The following is a 24,644-nucleotide window of genomic DNA, read 5'->3' as shown; positions in this document are numbered from 1 at the left end:
GGGAGATGGCAAACAGAGAACTGTATCTTAATTGAAATAAGGCATTTCAGTTATCAAGACTGAGGAATAGTTCTAAGTTATCTATATTCAGTGGTGGGAAAATGCTATGTAAAGAAATCCTTATTTTATACTAGAGTTGCACAATTCAAATTCACCTATAAAATAGCGTGAGATGTGCCTTACTATAAGAGCATGTAAGCCCTCCTACCCCCTCCCAAAAAAAGGAATATTAAATCACTTAAAATCCAATTGCTCACCGTTCACCCCAAAATTACTGAGATCAACTAATGTAGATTTACTGTACTTGCAAAGTTTTCCTTTCTTTAAAAAAAAAAAGGTTGTTCACGCATATAATTCTTATACCAGAAGGTTAGAGGCAAATGATTTCAAAAATTGATGTCTGATATTTCTAGAATAATTATCTAAATCACAAACTATTCTTAATTTATGTGGCAGTTCAAATATTCCATCAAATTTTCCCATAGTAAACAAGATATTAAAATCTCTTCATCAAAAGGTTGCAGAGCAACCATTTATATCCAAATCACCTTTTTCAATGGTGAAATTAAATATACAACCTAGTAAAATGAGTAAGGATATCTTTTAAAAAATAAAACTTCAATTATTTAACCAGAAAGTAAGTCTAATGCTTTTTTGTTTATTTACCATTCTTCATTACAAGTTTTTTACTGAGTAAAGATGAAATAAACCTAATGTGACTGTTTGCAATGATGACTCCTTAAATACCCCTACGTCAACCCTCAGAATAAAATGTCAACACAAAAATCCAAGTGATCAGGCTCATTAAACTCACAGGTAAACTGAGTTTTTCTCAAACCAATAAGGAGCTTTTTATTCAGAACAATTTCATTAAGACATTTGCAGGGCAAATATGCCATCATAAATTTTATTCTGAATAACAATAAAGTGCTGAATGATAATTACCTGAATCTTTTTTAGTACTTTTCACTTATTTTTTCTTAAGTTAAAAGAGCCCTTTCTGTGGCATTAGCAAAGCTGTGAAAAAAAAAAATCCAAAAAAAAAAAACAAAGAAAGAAGGGAGGGAGGGAGGCAAGAAAGAAAAGAAAGGAAGAGAGAAAGAGAAAGAAAAAGAAAGAAAGAAAAAAGAAAAGCTAATTTTCAGTAAGGGAAGAGGAAGCACTGCAACCTTTTGTGTTTAATTAGGGTGACAAATAATTGAGACCAAAGTAATTCATGCAAGTTATCTTCAAAGGTATACTTAAGCTTGAAGAAAGAAGGAACACTGTTACTGACCTTTGATACTATGGCAGTAAATTGCATACTAAAAATACCTTAATTATCCTAGATGCCTAGATCTGGCTTGGCAAGCATCATGCCACTGACATGCTTCAGCTCTTTTTTGTAAATAAAAGTGATTTGCAGTTCAATTACTGAATATTTCAGTGTGACTCATTAAGCTGTGTGATAAACTTTGAGGTTAAATTTAAGCAAATTCTCTACACCTAATCACATCATCAGCACAAGCAGGACAATGCTGGCGCAGCATGAAAGGTGGGTCACTTTATAAAGATTCTTCCTTTTACTGCATGATATATTAAGACGACAGACCTAAATTTCAACTGGGTTAATGAATTAGAATAGCTTTGTTTCCCAAATTTAGCACACAATAATTTCAGTGGATTAGAGAAAGAAACCTCAGATGTAAAGAAAAAAACAACAAAAAAGCTTGAGCTCTGGTAGCTAACCTGTAGCTCTAAAAATTGTCATGCTACAAGAGTACTTTCATAAAATGAACTTTGTAACATACTTAACAGTGTTTCAGAGTTGAAGTTGACCAACTGCTGCATAGAAAATATGCTAACATACAACAGTCAAGTTGAAGCCAGTGCATAGAGAAGATAAAGCACTTATGGTAACTGCAAATGGTAACAAGTCCATAGTTTGTACAACCTAACATGGATCCATAAGGGGAAAGAAATTGATAAGTAGAAATGGTTAAGTTAAAAATGAGGTGGAAACGGGAAAAGCTCGGAGAAGAGAAGGAAGAAGCACAAAAAAAGACCTTCAATTGTATAAAATTCACAAACCAGAAAAGTATAAAGACACCACTGAAAAATGGTTAACTCTGTCCCAAACACCCAACAGCAAACAAAACCAGAATGGATAAGCCTTTGGCAGACAATTTTAGAAATCTGAATATGAGATTACATTTCTCAATAATTCACAAACAATATATTATATGGTATATTTATATTAAATACTGGGAAACCAATCCTGTAAATTTGATGCTTACAATGCTTTAGCCAATGAGAGCACGACGAAATCAAGCTAAATGAATGCTGGTGTTACCACAACAGTGCTCATTTATGAAACAACTGTTACCAATTCGTGCTTCAACAGTCAAATTATCATCTATGAAGTGAAACGAAGGTCTCTAGCTTTTCTGGGATATGCCCTTTATAGTATATTCTATGATTCACTATGACACGAGCAGCAAGACACTGCAATGTGGTATGATTTATAGGCTGGATCAAATTTTTAGCTATTTCCTTCTCGTCCAGCAAGTCACTAGCAGTTTGTTTGTGCAAGTTTGTGGCATCAAAATGTGCACCTGATTTAATAAGGAGATTCATGATGTCTGGATGGTTGTTCAGAGCAGCAATATGGAGGGGACTGTTGTCATCTGAGTCTCTGACGTTCACATCAGCACCACATTCTATCAGTATCGCAGTAACTTGCAGAGATGGAAATTTACAAACAGGGTACCGCCCTACACAGGTAGTATTCTTGTCCACAGCCAGATGAAGAGGGCTGAAGTTATTCTTTCCCCTTGGATGCAGCTTAAGAAACCTATATATGGTTTGCTTTTTGAAATGATCCTGTTCTAGAGTACAAGGAACTTTTTCTAATAAGCAAATCAAGTGCAAAATAATGGAAAGAGCCTTATTTAACTGTAATGGGTCTGCTGGACACTGAGTTTGTTTGATCGCTCGCTCTATTTCAAGGACACTTTTGCACAGTATGCCCATAAGATCATCAAATGTAACAGTGGTGCCCAGCAGACCTTTAGCCCTATCCTGTAGCATAAAAGAGAACAGTTCTGCAAAAGATAATAAGCTGCTGGCGGTCATCGGGCTTAGAGGGTCCAAATTGTTCTGCTGCATATCCAAAGCATACTTCCATAGGTTGATGCATCGTTTGAAATTTCCAGAGTCTGCATAGACAGCGCCTCTATATCTAATATAGTAAGAGGTGTCAGGATGAGAAGGACCGAGAATACGTTCTCTAATTAATAGTGCCTGCATTCTCATCTCATCAGGATCAGCAATAAGACCTTCTAGCTCTTCTGCACTGTTTACCTCCTTGGCATAATCATAAGCCATTATTAGTGTCTGTGGTACTGGTTTGCTAATTATATTAGTCCTATCACTGTACCTCATGTTCATTGCCTTTTTCCAGTATTTCAAAGCCCCAAGGAGATCTCTTTTTTTGTCTACAAATGTAGCTCCCAGAAGCTCTAGAGCATTGATCCTTTCTGTCTTGCTGGTCTGTGCATGGTGAGTCAGGAAATCCACAATATTTGTGTGACCAGTCACACTTGCTGAGAGAAGGGGAGTCATTCCATAACCATCCTTTTCCATCTTGGCACAATACATAAGAAGCATCTTCATGATGTCCAAACTTCCAGATTCTGCGCAATCATGCAATGCAGTATTACCTTAAGGAGGAGGAAAAAAAGAGATAACATATTTGAGGGACCAGGATACAATGTAATACATATGTATACTTTAGAATCTAAAGAAAAGCAGGCAGCTCCAAGCCGCCCTCAATGGGACATACTTTAATTTGATTACAAATAAGAAAAAATGATCCCCAGCACCTAAAACTAATGTCTGACACACAGCAGGGGGAAAAAAATACTGGTTAAATTCTTTGAATAAACGAAATGACAAAATTAGGCATGAAAAGATATTCAAAGTCACTAAATGAAATTCAAAATTAATCCACGACCTCTTGATATTTTTCAATAATGTTTTCAAGTGTATATTCTACAACTAAAAACTGATGAAATGAAATTAACCAGCTATTTATAGTTTTGCTGACAGTCACTTAACTTTCTGGGTAAGACTCCACATTTATAAATAAGAAATCTAGTCTGTAATACCTAAGAGTCTCCAATTTGATTCTAAGAGTCAGAAATTATTTTTTCAGTATTTCTGATTGCCAAGTGAACCTCAGCTGTTTTAGTCAAAAATCTTGGTAACAAAGTACAATACTTTCTTCAAAAAACTCACATAAGAAAAACAAGTCCACTGAAACCTAAAAAACACATGGGTGGTTCAACATGAACTTTAAAAGGAGACATCTGAGGTGTCCTTTCATAATGGGTTATTTCCCACTGTAATTTAATTTTCTTAAACATTCTTTTTAGATGTACTAAATGTTCTAACACCGTCCGATTCTTCCCACACATGGATTAAAACTGACAATAGACACTGGCACATTAGTAAAAGCCCGTATGGATGGAACATATTAAGACATAGCCACTCAAGTTATTTTAGCTACCTAAATTTAATATAAACATTCTACTAATGATCAAAACAGAAATTATCATGCAGACCTTTGATATTTACATACAATGTTTACAGAAAATTTCAACAGTCTTTTTAGGCATGTGTGTGAAAAATAACTAATATAGCTGGCTGAGACAGCTATCTTTAGAAAGACCTGCTTGCAAGGATGGCCCTGGGCTGGCATCTGGAATGTTGTCGGGTAAACAGTTTCAAGACATAAAACTTTCCCTAAATGATAAGGGTGGCTTTTATGCTGACTACCTGCTTTCCTTCTGGGACTCTGGAATTTTGCATATGTGCTCAGCAGAGGGTGCCTATGTGACCAGTGCCCAATAAAAACCTGGACATTGAGTCTCTAACCATTCTCTAATCAACCAAAATGGGTTTCCCTGGGCAGGAATATTGCACACATGCATTTATGTTGCTAGGGGAAGACTGCTCTTTGCGACCTCTCACAGGAAGGAGAGAGCATAAAAAAGCCTGCACAAAGATTCCTCTAGACCCCAACTGTGCCTTTCCTCTCATGATCCAGGTACATGTCCTTATTATATCACTGTAATAAATCTTAGCCATGAGTACAACTGTATGCTAAGTTACCTGCAAACATGGGGGTGGCCTTGCGGACCCCTGACACAGGATGTGTACTAGAAAGTTGTTTAAACCTGAATACTTCACGTAACAGATCTACAGATAAAATTCAAAAAAAGCACAAGTTGTAATACATTAGGACTTTAAATCTCTTCACAAGTTTATCCTGTTTATTAGTCTTCCATGATATCTATAGGGATTATATTAAAACATCTGGATATGTTAATTGTGACCCAGAATTCCAATGGTCTACAATGGAAGAGTGTCTGATAGAATGTTTTAGCAATGTGTATGGTAACCAACCACTAAGGGAGCCCAGAACTTCTGACTACTAATGTTCATTTGCTCAAAATAATTTCAATTAAACATGACTACTACTAAGTATATTTTTAAAACTCTTTTGAATTAAGGATCCCTAATATTCCCATTTTCTCTAAGAAATAGACAATATAATAGAAATATAAAGAGAAGGCTTAGATGGCATTCTTCTCTATTCAGAATAATAAATTAAGAAAAAGAATGCAGCAAAAGCCAGTCTTTTAAGTAACTGAATTGACGTATTGGAAAAATGCAGAATATATATATTTTGAATACACCATATACTGAAAAAATGTTCTGTTTTGTTTTGTTTTTTAAAGGAATAAGAGACTCTCACATCTAGTATTGGCAGAGGTAACATGATCACCCTCCCACTAAGAACCAGAAAAGCTGAAAAATGCATTTTTAAAAAATCTGTATGACCACCTGTAAGAGCTCACAGGGAGACAACATCCAGGAGAATAAAGAAAATTAGTTAAGTAAAGTCCAGAATTTGGGGAAGCTTTCCCCAATGACCTCTACTGATTCTGGAATAGGCAGCTAAAAAACTGGGCAGAGCTTTTGACCTTTCAGGGCTAGAGGAGAAAACTGGAGTCCAAAGCCCATTAAGAAATCCCTATACACTTTAGGTTATAGCTCTGAAGGGCTGCTCTCTAGGAGTTAAGGTGAAGTGCAAAGAAACCAGCGTACACAGGCACTGAAATGCAAGTTAAAATCATCTTGATATTGAATTAAAGTAATCCAGAACTGCTAGTATATATGTAATCAAAAGCCAGAAGCAAATACAAATACTATTTAGATGAACATATTATCATACTAGAGCTCAAATTATTTTTATATATTCTTCATATATGATGTTTGGTATCCAATCAAAAATAATGGACAGAAGAGAAAACAAGGAACCGCAACACAAAAACCAAGGATAAGAGCTAAGAGAAAAGCCCAATAGAAGATCTAGATAATACAGTTATCAGACACAGACTTTAAAGTAATAATTATGCTTAGAGTATTCAGATATTAAAAAAGAAATTTGAGAATTATCGACAGAAAAATGTAAACTACAAAAAAGAACCAAATGGACATTCTAGAACTGAAAAGCTCAATGGGTGGCTTTAAAAGTAGACTACACACAGCTGAATAGAGAATTAGTGAACTAGAAAATTAAGTCAGATGAAAATACATAGAAAGAAGCATGAAAGTGAAAGGATGGAAAAACAGGAGACTGTAAGAGACAGAGGAAACGATGTCAGAAGGGATAACATGCTTAAAACCAGAATTAGAGACTAAGAAAATAGGCCCAAAGCAATATTTAAAGAGATAAAGTTTGAGAATTTTCTGAAGCTGATCAAAGATTAACCATAAATTTAATAAGTTTTATAAACAACAAGGATAGACAAAAAGAAAGCCACACTGAGGCACTCTACAACAGAACCGTTAAAAACTAAGGACAAAGAGAAAAATCTTAAAACCAAAGAATAGGTGGAAATGACCTGCAAAAGAACAACAATTAGACTGACAGCAAAGTTCTAATCAGAAACAAGAGAAGCCTTAAAGCACTAAAGGAAAATAAATGCCAGCTTAGAATTCTGTGGAGTAAAGGACCGTTTCAGGTGAGAAAGAAAAGATGAGCCACATGGAAGCCTGGAAAGGAGAGCATCAACATTGACAGAAAGGGTAAATTTGTGAGATAGCTAAATAAATATTGATGTTAAAAATAATATCTTGTAACAGGGTTTGAAACACATATAGAAGAAAAATGCTTGACAGCAATAGCATAAAAGTAAGGAGGGTAACTGGAGTTGAAGTATTCTAAGATTTCTGCCTTGCTTGGAAAGAGGTAAAATTAGAAATTTATGTTAGCCTTTGATAAGTCAAAGTAGTACTATCTAGAGTAAACCACTAAAATAAAAGAGGGTATGCATGCATATAATTACTATATATTCTCTAATATAGAGAAAAAATGAAAAATAATCCAAACAAAGACAGAAACAAAGCAAAACAGGTAGACAAATAAAAATCAGCAAATAGCTAAGAGATTAAAGCCCAAATATATAAGTAGTTACATTAAATACAAGCAAACTAAATGTTCCATTAAAAGACAAAAACTGTCAGACTGAAAATACAAACACATAGAACTCAACTACATGCTGCTTACAAGAGAAATACCTTAAATGTAAGGATAAAAAAAAGTTGAAGTGAAAAGATGAAAAAGTATATATACTTTATGCAAAAATTAACCGTAAGAAAGCTGTCTGATATTAAAATATCAGATTAAGCAGACTTTAAAACAAAATGCATGATTACAGATAAACATTTTATAATGACATAAAATTCAAAACAACAGAAGATATAATTCTAAATTTGTTTTCACCTAAAAACAGCAAAATAAATAAAGCAAAAATCAACAGAACTACAAGGAAAATCAGATAAATCCACTCATAATACATTTGAACACACCTTTTTCAGTTTAGAAGACCAAAACCAATAAGGATATTGAAAATTAAATGAACACTATAGAATTTAATTTTTTTCTAAGGACACACGGAGCATATACAAATGCTGACTACATTCTGGGCCATAAAATGAGACTCACACAAATAAATGTCAAGGGACTGAAATCACTGAATATGTTCTAAGTCCACAATACAAGTTAGATTAAAAACAAACAAGCGAAAAAACAAAACAAAACCCTAGAAAAATCTCCACATATTTGAAATTTGAAAATATACTTCTAAAATAGCCCACGGGTCAAAGAAGGAATTCCAATGGAAAGTAGAAAATATTTTTAGCTGGATGATAATAAAAACGTTAAATAAAAAATCTTGTGGGATATGGCTAAAACTATGCTTAAATGTACATTAGAAAAGAATGGCTTCTTGAAAAAACAGCTAAGTTTCCATCTCAAGAACTTATAGGGGAAAAACAATATATTAAAACCTAGAGAGACTAGAAGCAAATAATAAAAAGCAGAAATAAATGAAGAAAAAAGGTACCAGTATGCTAGCACGGCATTTTTTCCCCTAAATTGTATTAACTATTGCGAACTTATATTAATAACTATGCAAAGTAGAGAAGATAAACTTGTTCTACAAATAGAAACCAGAGAAATTGGTAGTAAAATAAAAACCCATGTCTCCCAATTGCCATTTCAGTGTATTGCTCATTACTAAGGTCATATTTTAAATGCTAGTCATACTACACTCCAGTGAATAAGCTATTTCTAATATAAACCAAGCCTCATAATAAAACTTCCACCAATCATATTACTTTCCAGCTCAAAAGCTTTCATGCTTCCTCTAAAGAAATAGCTGAAAATCTTTAAGATTTCAAAATTCTACAGCATTGATTCTCAAAGCACTATCTGTGTGAGGATGAGAAAGCAACAAGGCAGAAATCTATAGTTTTAGAAGGCATGTCATGTGAAGTAAAGCTTAATCTTGGTAGCGGGAATACACATAAGAAGATATACTATGGGAAACAGATTTTTAAAAAGAGAAATATTTCCCTAACCTACCTCTCTAGCCTCATTTCTTGTCATCTCCAGTATGAATGCTGCTCTGTGAATCTAGCCCAGGAGCCAGCAAACTTCTTCTGTAAAGGGCTAGATAGTATTCCAGCTTTTGCAGTCCATAAGGTCTCTGTTGTAATCACTCAACTCTACCATATAACAAAAAGTATCCGTAGGCAATTGGTTAAATTAATGGACATGACTGTTTTCCAACAAAACTTTACTTATGGACATTGAAATGTGGCTTTTGTGTAATTTTCACATGTCATGCATGATATATCATTCTTCATTTGATTTTTTTTTTCAACCATTAAAAAATATAAAAAATATATCTTAGTTCTCAGGCAGTACAAAAACAGGGGGTGGGCAGGATTTGACCTCTGGGCCAGAGTTTGCCAACACCTTCTCTAACCCAAAAGACATCATCAATACCAGCCATACACAAGGCAAAGAAACTGCTTAGGCTTCCCATCACTGTATTCTAAGTTACCTCTCCCAGCCCCTAGAATAGTCCCGCTTACTTCCACCTCCATGCCTCTTATCTTAATTTTCCTGTCAATATACTCTTTCTTCTTTGCCTTTTTAACTTCTTTTCCTCCAAGTTTCACCAGAAATTTCAGCTGCTCAAAGAGGCCTTCTTGGTTATACTATGTCAATTTATCATTTTGAGAATGCCTGGTGAATAAATGTTTCACTCATCCTGGTAAGTACTCATGTTATATCTACTATTATAATCTTATGTAATACCTTACATAATATGTTAGTGCTTCACAAATAGGTTTTCTTACCTAAACTGTCTATTCCTAAAGTACACAGAGCCTATGTTATATTTCCTTTATATTCCAGATAGCAGTTAGCACAATATCAAAGCTAAGGTAGATTCTTAAATTTTTAATACTTGATATCACAAAAAATGAATCAAATAAGGACAAAATAACTTGAAAAAGTAAAATCTTAGGGCTTCCCTGGTGGCACAGTGGTTAAGAATCCGCCTGCCAATGCAGGGGACAGGGGTTCGAGCCCTGGTCCAGGAAGATCCCACATGCCATGGAGCAACTAAGCCCGTGCACCACAACTACTGAGCCTGAGCTCTAGAGCCCGTGTGCCACCACTACTGAAGCCTGCAAGCCTACAGCCCATGCTCCCCAACAAGAAAAGCCACTGCAATGAGAAGGCTGTGCACCTCAATGAAGAGTAGCCCCCGCTCGCCGCAACTAGAGAAAGCCCGTGCGCAGCAACGAAGACCCAACACAGCCAAAAATAAATAAATAAAATAAATAAATACATTAAAAAAAAAAAAAGTAAAATCTTAGCAGGAGGGGATCACCTTTATTATTCTGACAGGTTAAGTATATAACCGCCACACTTTCATGCCCTGGAAGCCCTAAAAAATTTCTGAATTATAACCTAGACCATTACTTAAAAGTTAAGAAAACAGAGGTCAAAAAAAAAAAAAAACCCAATACAAAACAAAAGCATAATCTTACAGCAACTATGTCATGTGTCCAAGTGTCTTTACATAGTATATTTTGATAAAGTTGTAATCAGAAAATATACAACTGTTTCCTGCTTTTCACCTACATCTTAGTCATTTTGTCATGTTCCATGTATATAGTCTACATGAACTATTTACATAGATACTACATAATCACTCTTCATGGCTTTATGGTTAAAGTTCAAGTAAGGAGGCATGTCATAATTTACATAAACACTTCTCTCTTGATGGACATCTGCATTCCTTCAGAATTTTCACTATTAAAATTAATGCCTAAAAAACTATAAGGACAGATAACAGACCAGTGATTGCCAGAGGGGGGGTGCTGAGAGAATAGTTAACTGCAAAGGGGCATACAGGAGTTTTCATTCCACCTCTATTGTAGTGGTGGTTAAATTACAGTTTATGTTTTTCAAAACTTAGAGAACTGGGCTTCCCTGATGGCACAGTGGTTGAGAATCCGCCTGCCAATGCAGGGGACACGGGTTCAACCCCTGGTCCAGGAAGATCCCACATGCCGCAGAGCAACTAAGCCCATGCGCCACAACTACTGAGCCTGTGCTCTAGAGCCCGCGAGCCACAACTACTGAACCCGTGTGCCACAGTTACTGAAGCCCGCACGCCTAGACCCCATGCTCTGCAACAAGAGAAGCCACCGCAATGAGAAACCTGCACACCTCAAGGAAGAGTATTTCCCACTCGCCACAACTACAGAAAGCCCACGCGTAGCAACCAAGACCCAACACAGCCAAAAAAAAAAAAAAAAAAAGTAATTGTGGTGATGGCTGCACAAATCTGTGACCATACTAAAAACCAATGACGGCTTCCCTGGTGGCGCAGTGGTTGAGAATCTGCCTGCCAATGTAGGGGACACGGGTTCGAGCTCTGGTCTGGGAAGATCCCACATGCCGCGTAGCGACAAAGCCCGTGAGCCACAACTACTGACCCTGCGCATCTGGAGCCTGTGCTCCGCAACAAGAGAGGCCACGACAGTGAGAGGCCCGCGCACCGCGATGAAGAGTGGCCCCCGCTCGCTGCAACTAGAGAAAGCCTGCGCACAGAAATGAAGACCCAACACAGCCAAAAATAAATAATTAATTAAAAACCAATGATGGGTGGTTTTTAAGTGCGTGAATGGTATGTGAATTATGTCTCAAAGCTGTTTTAAAATCAAAGTATTTGTTTTTAGTAAAGTATAAGTTTTGATTGATAGAAATAGCAATTAAAAGGTCTTTTATCATAACAGATTTGTCTGGAAATGCACAAAAACAGTTCTCATTGTAACAGGAAAGAGCCAATTTTGACTCCATGTTGGATCTGTTTCTTTGACTTTAGCCTTTGCTTTTCCTTGCTTTTGTTATCATAATCATACATAATTGCCTGCCTCAGGGAACCCTACCCACCTGTGAATGGCTGCAAGAAAAAAGAAATTAACACATCCCCTCCCAGAAGCTGGCCATTCCAGGAGAATTTCTCCAAGACTGATGGCCCTTTTTACTTTACTTCCTCCCCACCTCTCCCTCTCTATTCTGCCTTTTTACTTTACTTCCCTCTGATTCTGTAAAAAAAACTGGCATCCAGACCCCATAAGGTGGTTTTTTGGGGACCCTAGTCTGCCATCTCCTCGGTCTGCCAGCTTTCCGAATAAAGTGGTACTCCTTGCCTCAACACCTCGTCTCCCGATTTATTGGCCTGTCGGCGGCAAGCAGAGCCAGCTTACACGACAGCTCCAGCTCGCTCATCATCTCTCCTCTTTAGCCTGCTGTGCTTGGCCTCCATTCTTCTACCTTGCAGCTGGAGCTAAGCTGAGTCTTTAAGAGAGGTCCACCTATAAACATGGGGGCCGGTGGGGAGGGGTGCAGTTCAACTGCATGACAAGGCTGATTCCAAGCATCTCACTCCTGGAATAGCTAATTGGTATGTATTAAGGGAGCAGGCGGGAAGGGGTTAAGAGGAACACTTTAGGATATCAAAGGAGCACTAGGAGGTTCCTCTGCTCAGAATATTTCCCTTCCCCATGTGTGCTGTAACACCAGAGATACTCAAGGACAAGAGTTTGAAAAAAAAGAATCAAAAATTGGATAAAAAACTACTGGTATCAAGATTACCACGTGCCTTCCCTTCATTAATTCTTTATATAAGGCAGTGAGCTAGGAACACAGAGAAATTTAACAATACAGGTCCTTGAGCTCACTACAAAGTTAAATGCTAAAAAATGCTCAAGATGCATTCATGTGACTCGAGGGGGACGAGGACTTGCCTTTGAAATGGGTCTTGACAGCAAGCAGAATTTTCAAAGCTAAGATCTGAGCTAAGGGATCAGGACTAAATTCAACTAATAATAGTATAATTTGATGAAAATTATACAACATAAGTTGATGAAAACATCAACTTTACAATTCAGACTTACATTCTAGTTCAGACTCTCTATTCAACTGCAGCTCTACCCAAAGGGAGGGAAAAAAGAGGAAAAGAGATATTTTAATCAAACTTGCATCCATGTGACTTCCTTACCTGGGCCTCTCCCCAACTCTTCCACCTCTATCTTCCAACACATACACTCCCGATGTCTCAGTAGCATAAATCTTTAAAATGCCATGGGCTTCCTAAATTTTCTTTTAAACAAGTTTAATTAATCAATGTGATTAAAATCTCATAAAGATGAACTCAGTGAGGGAACTATATGTAGCTAAAAGATCAGTAAGTAAAATTTAACCTCTGCCTTAAGTTTGTGTTGCTGGGGATGACTCTGAAATAGCAGTAGTGTTCAGGATCTACTCATTTTCACCAGTTCAATTTTGTGAGGATTCACAGTTTACAATCCAATCTTCAGGGTTAGAGGAACACAATAGATATTTCCCTACTGCACTTAATAGACACATCATCTACAGCTTAGCTTCCCCAACTAGGATGCCAAGTTTCCCTGAAGACACAGAGAAAGTGTGCCAGGAGATACAGGAGGGAAAAGGATGAACAAGAAACAACTTGCAGGAGCAACTTGATCTGGGATTAAAATGTTAACGAATTCAACTAGTTAAACATTATTATCATATCAAAGTAAGTATGGAATGTTACAGAGCAGAAAGAAATTTTAAATCCCTCTCTTTCACTCTTCTCTGCTAGTAGGTGTGTTCTGAGGTAACCAAGAGCTGAGCTAGAGTTCTCAAAGAAGAAAAAGAGAATTTCAGCTTCCAACACTCTCAGTCCTGAAGTATACAAATAACCGACCTACGTGACAATAGTCATCTTTGTCCATTCTCTTAATACCAACGATTCTTAATTTACAGTGGAGATTTTCTTACATGAAATTTCTTTGGATTTACAGTGGATATGAGAAAAAAAGGATTTCTTTTTTTTAACATTCTCTTGACTGAAATACATCTATACCCTAAACTGCCTATACTATAGGAGAGAAAGAATGCCTGGGGTTTGCTTCGAGCTACTTCAGAGAACAAAAGGAGGGAGAAATATATTTTTTAACATATATAGGCAAATGTGGATAAATGTTGAAGCAAGGTGATAAATACATAGTGGTTCAAAGTATTCTTCTCTCTACTTTCTCCACTTACATATAAGTCAGAAAATTTCCATAATAAAGAAGCAAATAGGGGCTTCCCTGGTGGCACAGTAGTTAAGAATCCGCCTGGTGGGCTTCCCTGGTGGCGCAGTGGTTGGCAATCCACCTGCCAATGCAGGGGACAGGGGTTCGAGCCCTGGTCTAGGAAGATCCCACATGCCGTGGAGCAACTAAGCCCTGTGCGCCACAACTACTGAGCCCGTGTGCCTAGAGCCCGTGTTCTGCTACAAGAGAAGCCACCGAAAGGAGAAGCCCGCGCACCGCAACGAAGAGTAGCCCCTGCTCGCCGCAACTAGAGAAAGCCCGCACACAGCAATGAAGACCCAATGCAGCCAAAAATAAATATTTAAACTAAATTAATATAAATAAATAAATAAAACCAAGGTTTAAAAAAAAAAAAAAAGAATCCGCCTGCCAGTGCAGGAGACATGGTTTCGAGTCCTGGTCCAGGAAGATCCCACATGCCGCGGAGCAACTAAGTCCATGTGCCACAACTACTGAGCCTGCACTCTAGAGCCTGCAAGCCACAACTACTGAGCCTGCGTGCCACAACTACTGAAGCCCGCACGCCTGGAACCCGTGCTCGCAACAAGAGAAGCCACTGCACTGCAACAAAGAGTAGCCCCCACTCGCCACAACTAGAGAAATCCTGTGTGCAGCAATGAAGACCCAGTGCAGCCACAAATAACTAAATAACTAAATAAATAAATTTACTTAGTTATTTATTTATTTTAAAAGAGGCAAACAAACTGCCTGATCTAGCTCTCTCAAACCCTTTTAAAGCTAACCATACTTACGAGCCTACATGGTTTTCTCCCTTTTCTAAGCTCCTACAGAGTTCTACCTGTACCACTCACTTTTCACACTGTCTTAATGTCTTCATGTATGTATTTCTGTACTAAAAGGACCAGAAAACACAGTCCTTGCCATCAAAGAGCTTATAATCTTTCCTCTCTTAAATGCAACACATTCATTCAACAAACTCATTTACCAATTGCCCCCTGTGGGCCAGATTACTCTTTCTAACACATGGATACAAACACCAGGTCTCTAGCCTCAAAGAGCTCACAATGTAACAGAATTAGAATGTACTAAGATGGGTTTCTCTAAAAAAAAAACCAAAAACCTCAGTCTTTCCTCTGCTGAAAACATTCACTGACTTACCTACCACTGCATAAAGAATAAAGTCAAACTCCTTTACCTGGAAGTCAATGTCCTTTTATAATCTAGCCCTGACTGCCCTTTGGTCCAAATATGCTACTTTCCAATTTCTGTACCCTCCAAGCATATTTCTCAATGTGCCTTTCCTTATGCCATTTCCTAAGCCTTAAAAACTGGATCAAATCCCTTCTGCAGATCTCAACTCCAACAATCCTTTCAAAGCCCAGTTAACTCCATGAGGCCTTTCCAGTCAGTACACTCTTCCAAAATCCTATATAATGAATTTACACCACTCCTTTAGCAGTGAACAAATGTGATGTGCTGTATCTTTTCATAGCCTCCACAATGTCCAACACAATATCTGGTCTACAGAAAATGCACAGGAATTATCCTATTACTAATTTACTTAATTACCTTGGGTATCTAAAATAATTGACCCATGCGTGAGGATAGCCTGTCCTCTGGGGCCAGTCTCCCCAATCCCAACTCAAAGAGCTGTTCTATATAGGTCTGTAGTACTCAACCAATCACTTTCAGGTGCTCAATTTCCAGTCGAATTTGGGTGTAAAAGCAGAATTGAGGGTTTAAGTAACTTTTCCATAGATCTGCAAAGTCCTATTCTGGGTCAAAACATAAACAAACAAACAAAAAAAACTCAAATAAAAAAGAACCAAAGAAAGCCAAAGATGACTATAACCGTCAAGTACTGAGATCAGTGTGATGGCCCTAAGATGGGCTTGTCTAATCACTCCTGATTTGAGCTCTATATTTAAATAGCAACCAACTTTCATGTCTCAAAAATCAACTGTTGTGTTAAACTGGAGCAGCATTTCTAAATATCTCAGTTTTTCTCCCCCTTTTGAATGGCACAGGAAAAAAAGGAACCCATTGTCCCCTCAGGTAATGAGTTAGTTGGGGATAAAGTATTTCCAAAAATCTAAGACAAGAAAGCACTACTGCTGCATTTACCATATTGTGATTTAAGTATCTGCTTATGAACCTATCTCTCCAAACAAGCCATGAGCTCCTGAAGTGCAGGGAATCAAGGACTTGTCTTACTCATCTTTGTATATCCTAAGTCAAACAGTCTGGCACACTCAAGGGACTCAATAAATGCTCTCTCAATTAATGAATGAATTCCACCTTAGGTTAAAACATGTTCAAAATGCCAACAGCCTGTTAAAAAGTAATGGAAAGAGGTTAGATAATATATTCAGATGCCAACTGCCTGTTAAAAAGTAATGGAAGGTAGAAGTCACATGCATTTTATATTTAAGCAAACCAAGCATAATCTACTGACATTTCCCTTCTTCAGAACCATTTCCAACAGTTGACATATAAAATTTCCTAAGAAATGATTCCATTTTATCCCTCATCTTATCACTCTTTTCCATTTTTTGCATGGGGATAAAAACGTGGGGAAAAAAATCCTTTCTTGACACTCTACCAGATCCTTCTCCAGTGTTCCTGCCTCAGTTTCAAATGGTTCCTGTTTTTTTTATTACCCCCCCAAACCCATAAAATAAAAAAAAAATCTGAAAAGTCGATGAGGGAGTAATTATAAAAGAATGGAAGCTTCAGGACCAGAGTGGGGGAGGTACATACGTACTTTAATCTGCCCCCAATATTCTTTAAGACTCACTGTCAAATTTAAAGGGCACTATGCAAAAGTTAAAGTACTGCACACAAAGTGATATATTATATATACATATAACACACACGTATGTATTATGTATATATATGTATGTATATAAAATTGAAGCTATATGAAAACAATTTTTCGTATATAATTGTTTTCTCTTATGTTATGTGTACTTCTTTAAACAGCATAAATACTAGATATTGATACTGAGGTAAAAAAAGAAAAAACTCTAGAATTAGCCAGAAGAGGGAGTATACACATCCTCAAGTACAAAACTATATGATGATGGTGTTAAAAGGTTTTATTACCTCTGAAATAGCAAAGGTAATCAAGTTAAATATTGTTCACAGTTTACTAAGGGAAAATGCTCACTAAAATATGGGCTATTTACAATATAGTTCTCCCACACATTATATCTCTAGAAGTATAAACAACTTTGAAAAACAGAAGGGAAAATAGTACCAGTACTAATCTCTCCAATGACCTAAGTTTAAAACATGCCCCAATTTGATTTAAATACGTGAGTTTATCAACAATCTCTACATCATTAGGCTGATGAATAAAAAGCCCAAAACAAACTAAAAATTCAACAAGCCTAAACATGCAGCCATACCTTTTAACCCTTTCTCTTCTAGGTATGATTTCAAAGCATTCCCAATACTAACATGGTCAATTAAGCAGTAATTTGTTCTTTTAGAACAAACATTCTTTAAAAGAATGGTGATTGTTTAAAAAAAAAAAGTCATGCTGTCCTTTCACCCAACACTACATCAAAGATAATCAGAAACAATAAAACATTCATAAGAAAGAATGTTTACAGAAACATTTCTTATAGTGAGAAGGCAGAAGCAATATAAAACTCCATTAGTAGAAGAGTATGCAGCTACTGAAATTAAAAAGCTATAATTAATGACATTAAGGATAACATTTATTAAGCTAAAAAACAAGTACAGAAGAGCATATAAAATAAAATTGCATACATATATCTAAATGCAAAATTCAGTATCTTTGGGAGGATTATCTCTAAGTGCTGGAATTTTGTGAGATTTTTATATTTCCTCAGGAAAAAAATTTACAAAAAATCACAATGAGGCTGTATCATTTTTATGACAAACCTTTTTAAAAAAGATTATACTAACTTCAGTAAATATGTCCAGTAACTATGTGGTGCCCCATAATTGTGTGGTTTAGCCACTCTGAGAGGCAATCAGTCATTATCACAATGATAAATGCACATTCACTTTGATTTAGCAATTCCACTTACAGTTATTTATAATACAGCTATTTTCACACAAGTGTGCAAAGCTAGAGATTTGTTCAAGAATATTCACAGCAGCATTATTTATTTTGGATGTGACCTGTCTGTCAACAGGGACTAAATTATGCACACTCATACAATGCAATACTGTGTAGCCATGAAACAGAATGAGGTAGCCACGTGTGTTGGAGTTGAATGACATTCAAGATAAATTAAAGTTAAAAAAAAAGAACAGTATGTATCAATTAACAAAGAAGAAATAGGGAGAGATATACAGACAAGTATACTTGTATCTGCATAGACTATCTTGAGGACACACAAAACACTGTAAACAATGGTAGCTGGTGGGTTGGAGGTCTAGAAATGAAGGGTGTTAAGACATATTTTTCCATACTAAACACTGTACACCAATTTGTATTGTGTGATTTTTTTTTTACCATGTATGTATGCTCCTTTAGTTTTATAGTTTTTTAATATTACACAGTGAATTACTTTGCTGTTGTATAAACAAGTTTAAGGAAAATAATGTTAACATTAAGTATTAATATTATACTATCAAAATACTTGTTTTTAAGGGTTAAAAAAGTCCTAAACTATCATCTGAACAGTATACAGGACCATAAACCTGAACTCTTCTTCTGGACAAAGATGTTTACATTGTTGCTAGTCAGCAAATCCACATCTGCTTAACCTAGTCCTTGTTTTGCTCTGGGCATTGTAGCAGTTTAAAAAAATCTGTTCTCTCTCCTGCTATATTTAATGAAAGGATTTTCTATTGGCCACACAGTAAGTATGGAATAAGGGAACAGATTTTCTCCTTTTCATTGATATTAATCCTTCCAGGTCGGTATGGCCTAGCTGTCCCTGACAGAATAACAAATGAAATGCCTACCTAAGACAAACATGACAATGACTCACTAAATATAGTAGTTTCTACTCCAAGGGTATTCTAAAAAAATAAAACTAAGAAAAATATATTAAATCAAAGTATATTCTTAAATAAACACAAGTCTAATGGCTCAGATCAACTGCCACTAACATGCTCTAAACTTTGGGGAACCCACTTCCCATGAATTGGAAGTTACTCCAGATAAAGAGAGAAAATGCTGCTTAACACAATGATAGAGGTCTTTTTTATCACATTTGTCCCATGTACTATCAAATACCAAAGAAACAATCAACAAGGTTATACTGGAAGGGATACCTAATCAAAACAGGTCTGTCAGTGTTGGCTTACTCAACACCACTGCTTATAATTAAGTATCAAACTTCCTGAAAATAAGTGGTAAACCCTTAAAAAATTAAAATGAAGATGAACTCACCTTTAACACTTTTTCTATTAACATCTGCCCCCTTTTCAAGTAAATACTGAGCAATCTCTTTGTGTCCTTTGTAACATGAGATCATCAAGCATGTATGCCCATGTCGGTTTGACACTTCCAAATCAGCTTTGTGTTCTACCAGGTACTTGACTATTTCCAAATGGCCATCGAAACAGGCAGCTCGAAGAGGAGTTGAATTGGTTAAAGTCGTGTTGTTGACAGACGCTCCATGATTTAACAAAGACTGAACCACCTTCAGATGTCCTGCTGCAGAAGCGGCCCACAAAGGGGGAGCCCCTTCAATGGTTTCGCCATCAAAATTGACCGAGCCCCCGACTTCTATGGAGGCGCTGCACTGCTCTAGGAGAAATTCCACCATGTCAAGGTGCCCATACCTGGCGGCCATCAAGAGTGGGGTGGCCCCATTTGTTTTCTCAGAGATCAAGGAGGAAACCTCCTCTTTAGATTTGCTTGCCAACAATTTGGTGAGAAGCCGGAGTTTGCCATCTCGAGCTGCGTTAAATACTGCTGTCTTTAGATCCATTTATGTCCAGTTGAGAGGCTGTGCTTTATTTATCCTTCAAAGCAAAGCTCCAGCTTAACTCTGTTGACACAGGCAAGGGTTACAGGAACCAAAGTTCAATGTTAATCACGGCGCCCCAGAACGGATGTATGTTCTGTCTATTGCCGTCCAACATATGACAACCAGAGCACCAAACTAGAGAAAGAAAAAAAAAAAAGCAGCGGTTTTGAAATTTCCATAGGTAAAGGCGAAAACACTAGGTTTTCTTAATTTTTACTCCTGGGGGCGGGGGGAGCCACACTTTAGGGACTACTCCGCCTCCCCAAAAAAGGTGGGAAAGAAAAATACAAAAAGATACACACAGAGACCCAAATGTTATGGAGGGAGATAGTCTCTTCTCTATATACGGTAAATTTAAACACTACAGGCAACCGCATTTCTCGCCTCCTAACCAGCCAAGCTTCGGGCTAGTTTTGCTTTGCACACGCCCAGAGAGAGTACAACCGAAAGAGGCAGGAGACGCGGGTGCAGAAATGTTTCCCTCTCTCACATCTGCAGAGGAGAGCGGGCCAAGGGCGCGAGGCTGCAAGGCCTCGCTGTGGCCAGGATGGCTTTCGAGAAGGAACAAAAAAGGTCAGAACCAACAAACCGCGGCCAGCTAACGCCAAAACCCTCACCCGAAAGGTTCTCTCCCCTTTAGAACTACTCGAGGCTCTCAGGAAATCCGGCTGCCTTTTAGCTAACTTCGCCCGCCCCATTCTGATCCCCCCCCGCCCCGCAAAGGGGTCCGTAGGTTCCCCAAACCACAGCCACCCCTACACAACCTTCACATCTACCTTTTCCCCATAGGGGCAGCCCCCTCCCCAAGCTCCTCCATCGACCACGACCCCCTCCCGCAGGCCGACCAGCCTGTGGCCTCCAGCCCGCTGCCCGCCTTCCGCTCCTGGGAGCGCCCTCCTTCCCCTTCCCGCCCAGGCCTCCCCGCGGGAGCCTCAGGCCGCGGCCCGGGCTCGGCCAGACCGCCGCCGCCGCCTCCACTACCTGCCAGGGTGCTAGTCCTCCCCGCCGCCACCGGCCGCTCGGGCTCGGGCTGCCCCCTCAAAATGAGACCGCTGTCCGCGCCACCGTCCGGGCCGCACAGCTCCGCCTGCGGCCGCACAGCTCCTCCATACCCCGCGCCCCACAGGAATGAATCCGGCCGCGCCGCTCGCCCCGCCCCACCCCGCCCCGCCGAACTGCCTCCCGCCCTCCCAGTCTGAGCGGGCTGCAGCGGCGGCAGCAGCAGCCGTGGCGGATGGTGTAATGGACTGCGGGCCGGGGGCCGGACGAGCCAGAGCACTGCTTCACGTCACCGACGCGGCAGCCTCGCCATTGGGCCGGGGGAGGGCGGTGGTTGCCGCGAGCAGCCGCCTAGGGGCGGGGCGGGGCGGGGCGGGGCGGGGCGGGGCGGGGCCACGCCGGAGGCGGCCGGCGGAGAGGCTGCCGAGATCTGGGGGGCTGCTCCGCGCTCCACCTTTCGGGGCGCTGGTTTCGGGTACCTTTGGGTCCCAAGGCCATAACCCCCAAAGGGGTGGTAGCCATTATTTCTTTCTCGCAGGCATCAACTCTCTCAAACTAGTCTCTTCTAAGGCTCCTTCCTTTGGTGGGCCCTGGAAGATACCGACCTCGCTGTGAGGCCTCAAAAAAGCAAAACAAGAAAAACGCAACAAACTTGAGAAAAAGATTAGTTTTGGAGGCTGCCAAACATGGCTTAGTTTTTAAAAATATGAACTCTAAAAAAATATAAAGCTACAAGGAATGATAAAGCTTAACAGCAGTGTAAGTCAACAAGGTCGAGTTCTTCACTCTGAACAGTAAAACCAGGAAATGAGAGGAAGCTAAAAAGTGAATATAAATGAAAAGAATTACTACCTCGTACAACAGGAAATAAACTTGTGGAATTCATGACGTTAACACATGGGATGTTTTAAACTAGGTTGAGGAGGAGTTTAAATATGTTTGGAGACTTAACACCCATAGTGAATCATGATGAGAAAATAGTTTTGAAAAACGTAGTTTTCAATCTCTTGAACACTTTATTTTGGGGAACTTAAACTCACACACAGTTTTTTGGTACCGTTAAGAGAAAGAGAATGTTAGATTAGACATTATCTGACCCCCAGCATCATAAGTGTAATTAGCATTATTACTTAAAAAGTAATGCAACATTAAAGACATTTTATTAAAAAAACACTAAATCTTTGCATATTTACTTATAGTATTATCCAGAATTTTATGTAGTTTTGTATAATTGAAATAATAATTTTCATACAACTACATATTTTGCTTTTTTACCTTACTATACTCTAAAGATTTCTCATTTTTTATGGTCTTAATAATCATTTTTAAGTGGGGCGTTATATTTGCCTCAGGCAGTCAGTACATAAGCTCAACATCAGTACTCCAAAATTGAAGTTAAGGTTACTACCACTGAGAAGAAAATATAGAAGGGCAGAATAGAAGGGATGAGGGCAGCAATCTATAAAAATCACCAAGAGGAATTGGCTGTTTTATCCCTAGTGTTAAAGGTCACAGTTCTATACTCCCAAGGTGTAAACACCAGAGTACAGTTTCCCAACCAAGACCTAATGTGAGCTGACCTAGCTCTCTTATCAAATTCAATAAGATGATGTAAAAATTTACATCAGTGGTCTTCAACCTGACAGGAGCATCCCCCAGGGGATTTTCAAGGGGTAGGTGCACACTTAGTTTTAAGGCCACCAGTTTCTGAATCTTCAGCTTGCATCTGTGTCATTTTCTAAAACTGATCTGCTGGTAAAGGAGTGCAGTACGGCATCTCCCTGTTCCATTTCCCAACTCTTTTACAATAGCCATATATTTCCCAAATTGCAAAAAGAAAGGCCATAACTTTCACTCACTGAGAATCTTAAAATGGTGCAATGTTCCAGGGTATAACGCCTCAGGCAACCTTTGTCAGTTCTTTATCAATTTAAAATATTGGACTGTACAGAGACAGTATACTTCTAATGACTAGATAACAAATTCTATTGCAAGCCAGGTGATTTCCAAATAATTGCTTTCAACAAAGTATGACCTCAAGATCACTAAGTGAGTTTATAAATTGGAAGGAGTTCAAAGAATTGAGTGAATTGATGTGACAACACTTCTTACAGCCCCATATACTTATTAATGTAAAAACATTTTCTTAGAATTTGTAAAAATGAAAAACTGAGAAAAACATTGATGCTTAACTCTGTCTCATTCTTGTAAGATGTAGTATTTAACAACAAATGCATGCACTAATTGTAAAAAATTACATGTTTAGTAATTATAAACATTTGTAATATATTTTGCATTGTTTTGAATACCTGATCATTACTAATAAATATAATAATATCTTAATCTAGAAGAAAATGTTTTAGCACATAGTCTTTCAGTCATAGGAAATTTTAAAATTAAATATATTTATATTTTCATCACAGATAAATATAATAGGATGATCAATAAAATACATTCAAACATAAAAATACATTAAACTAGGATATGATCCTGAGGGATGGGAAAGTGGAATGGAGCTATAAGTGTGAAAAGAAAAATAAATTACAAAAAATATACTGCAGGTAAAGAAGAGCTTGTTCATATATTTTGTAAATAGCTGATAATAGGCATAATTGCTATGGTATTTAGATTTCATTGGATTCATTTAAAAGAGTGACTATTCTAGTTTCAAATGTCATTTTTATGGTATGCAGGAAATTGTATCCTTTGCAACTGCTTAAACTTGTGACGAAAAAATTTTAGATGTTAACCTAGAAATATGCAAGAGGGTAAATCATATTTCATGTATGTGAACAAAAATATTTGAAGACTACTGATTTACTCATTAACCTCCTATTGGAGGTTGTCTCCATTTCTTAAGATTTTGGCAGTATTTGTTCTTCCAATCTTTGTTTTTAGTTTTTTATTTTCTTAAATAGAAACTCTACTAAAATTCCGTTTTCTGTTTTGCCGAAAGATCTTACATTGTGTTTCTAAACACCCATCTCCTAGGGCACCTTTTATGATTGGGAAGGAAAAGCTTTTTGTTTGGCTTGCTTGGTTCGATTTGGATTGGTTTGGTTGCTAAGGCTTTGGACTCTGGTTTAATCAGCAATTACTGTGGTCCTGAAAGCCTCAGAACATTTTGGGGGATATAACAAGAAGAACCATGGACTCAAGGTCAAGGAGTCTGCAGGTGGTACAGGTGAGAACTAGAGAGGTAGAAAAGGGGGAAAGGACCAGAGGGAGCCTCTGATAACCCCTTCTGTTAAGTGCCCAGGGGACGGCAGGCAAAAGACAAACCACTTTGAGGAGCCAAGGCAAACACCCAGTCTACCTCTGAGGGGAAGCCTTGTGTCACTGCATCCACAGCTCTGATTCATTGGCCTTGCCTGAGACCCAAGGCACTACAAGTCCCTAGGAGGGCACCTCCCTGCAAGGCCCCCAAGACTCTGTAAGCCCAGAGGGGACACTACCCCATACCTGAAAGGGTGGTGGGAAGGAATTGGACTAGCAGAGACCGGGCGCCCTTATTACTAGAACAACAAACATTTTCAAGTGGTCTAAGTTGTTTTCTTCTTTTCACGTATTGCTTTGGGATAAATTTCCAGGAGTTGGATTATGGAACATCTTTCTGGCTTCTCATACATATTGTAT

The 24,644-nt window shown here is 38.2% G+C and overlaps 1 protein-coding gene and 1 long non-coding RNA gene across 4 annotated transcripts in view; one reads left to right on the top strand and one right to left on the bottom strand.

The window, feature by feature from the left end:
- Window positions 1-826: 826 nt before the first annotated feature.
- FEM1C (fem-1 homolog C) lies at window positions 827-21,173 on the bottom strand. 2 transcript variants are annotated; one of them, XM_082455781.1, is made up of 4 exons: window positions 20,991-21,173; window positions 19,427-20,144; window positions 5,155-5,241; window positions 827-3,701 (listed from the first exon to the last, which is right to left on the bottom strand). In XM_082455781.1, the coding sequence occupies exons 2-4, from the start codon at window positions 19,968-19,970 to the stop codon at window positions 2,392-2,394; spliced, it is 1,941 nt and encodes a 646-aa protein (XP_082311907.1). In that variant the 5' UTR covers window positions 19,971-20,144; window positions 20,991-21,173; the 3' UTR covers window positions 827-2,391. The 2 variants fall into 2 exon arrangements, with proteins under 2 accessions (XP_082311907.1, XP_082311908.1); XM_082455782.1 differs by lacking the exon at window positions 5,155-5,241 and having other exon boundaries at window positions 20,991-21,172.
- Window positions 21,174-21,396: 223 nt separating this feature from the next.
- Window positions 21,397-24,644, top strand: part of LOC309657861 — a 36,966-nt gene continuing 33,718 nt past the window's right edge. For both annotated transcript variants that reach the window (XR_014261927.1, XR_014261928.1), the window contains exon 1: window positions 21,397-21,833. This is a non-coding gene — a long non-coding RNA (uncharacterized lncRNA). The remainder of the gene's footprint in view (window positions 21,834-24,644) is intronic.

Source organism: Balaenoptera physalus (genome assembly GCF_965194825.1).
Source record: "Balaenoptera physalus genome assembly, chromosome: 3".
Lineage (NCBI taxonomy): Eukaryota > Metazoa > Chordata > Mammalia > Artiodactyla > Balaenopteridae > Balaenoptera > Balaenoptera physalus.
The sequence above is the reverse complement of the archived record's forward strand: the minus strand, read 5'-3'. Positions and strand labels throughout refer to the sequence as shown.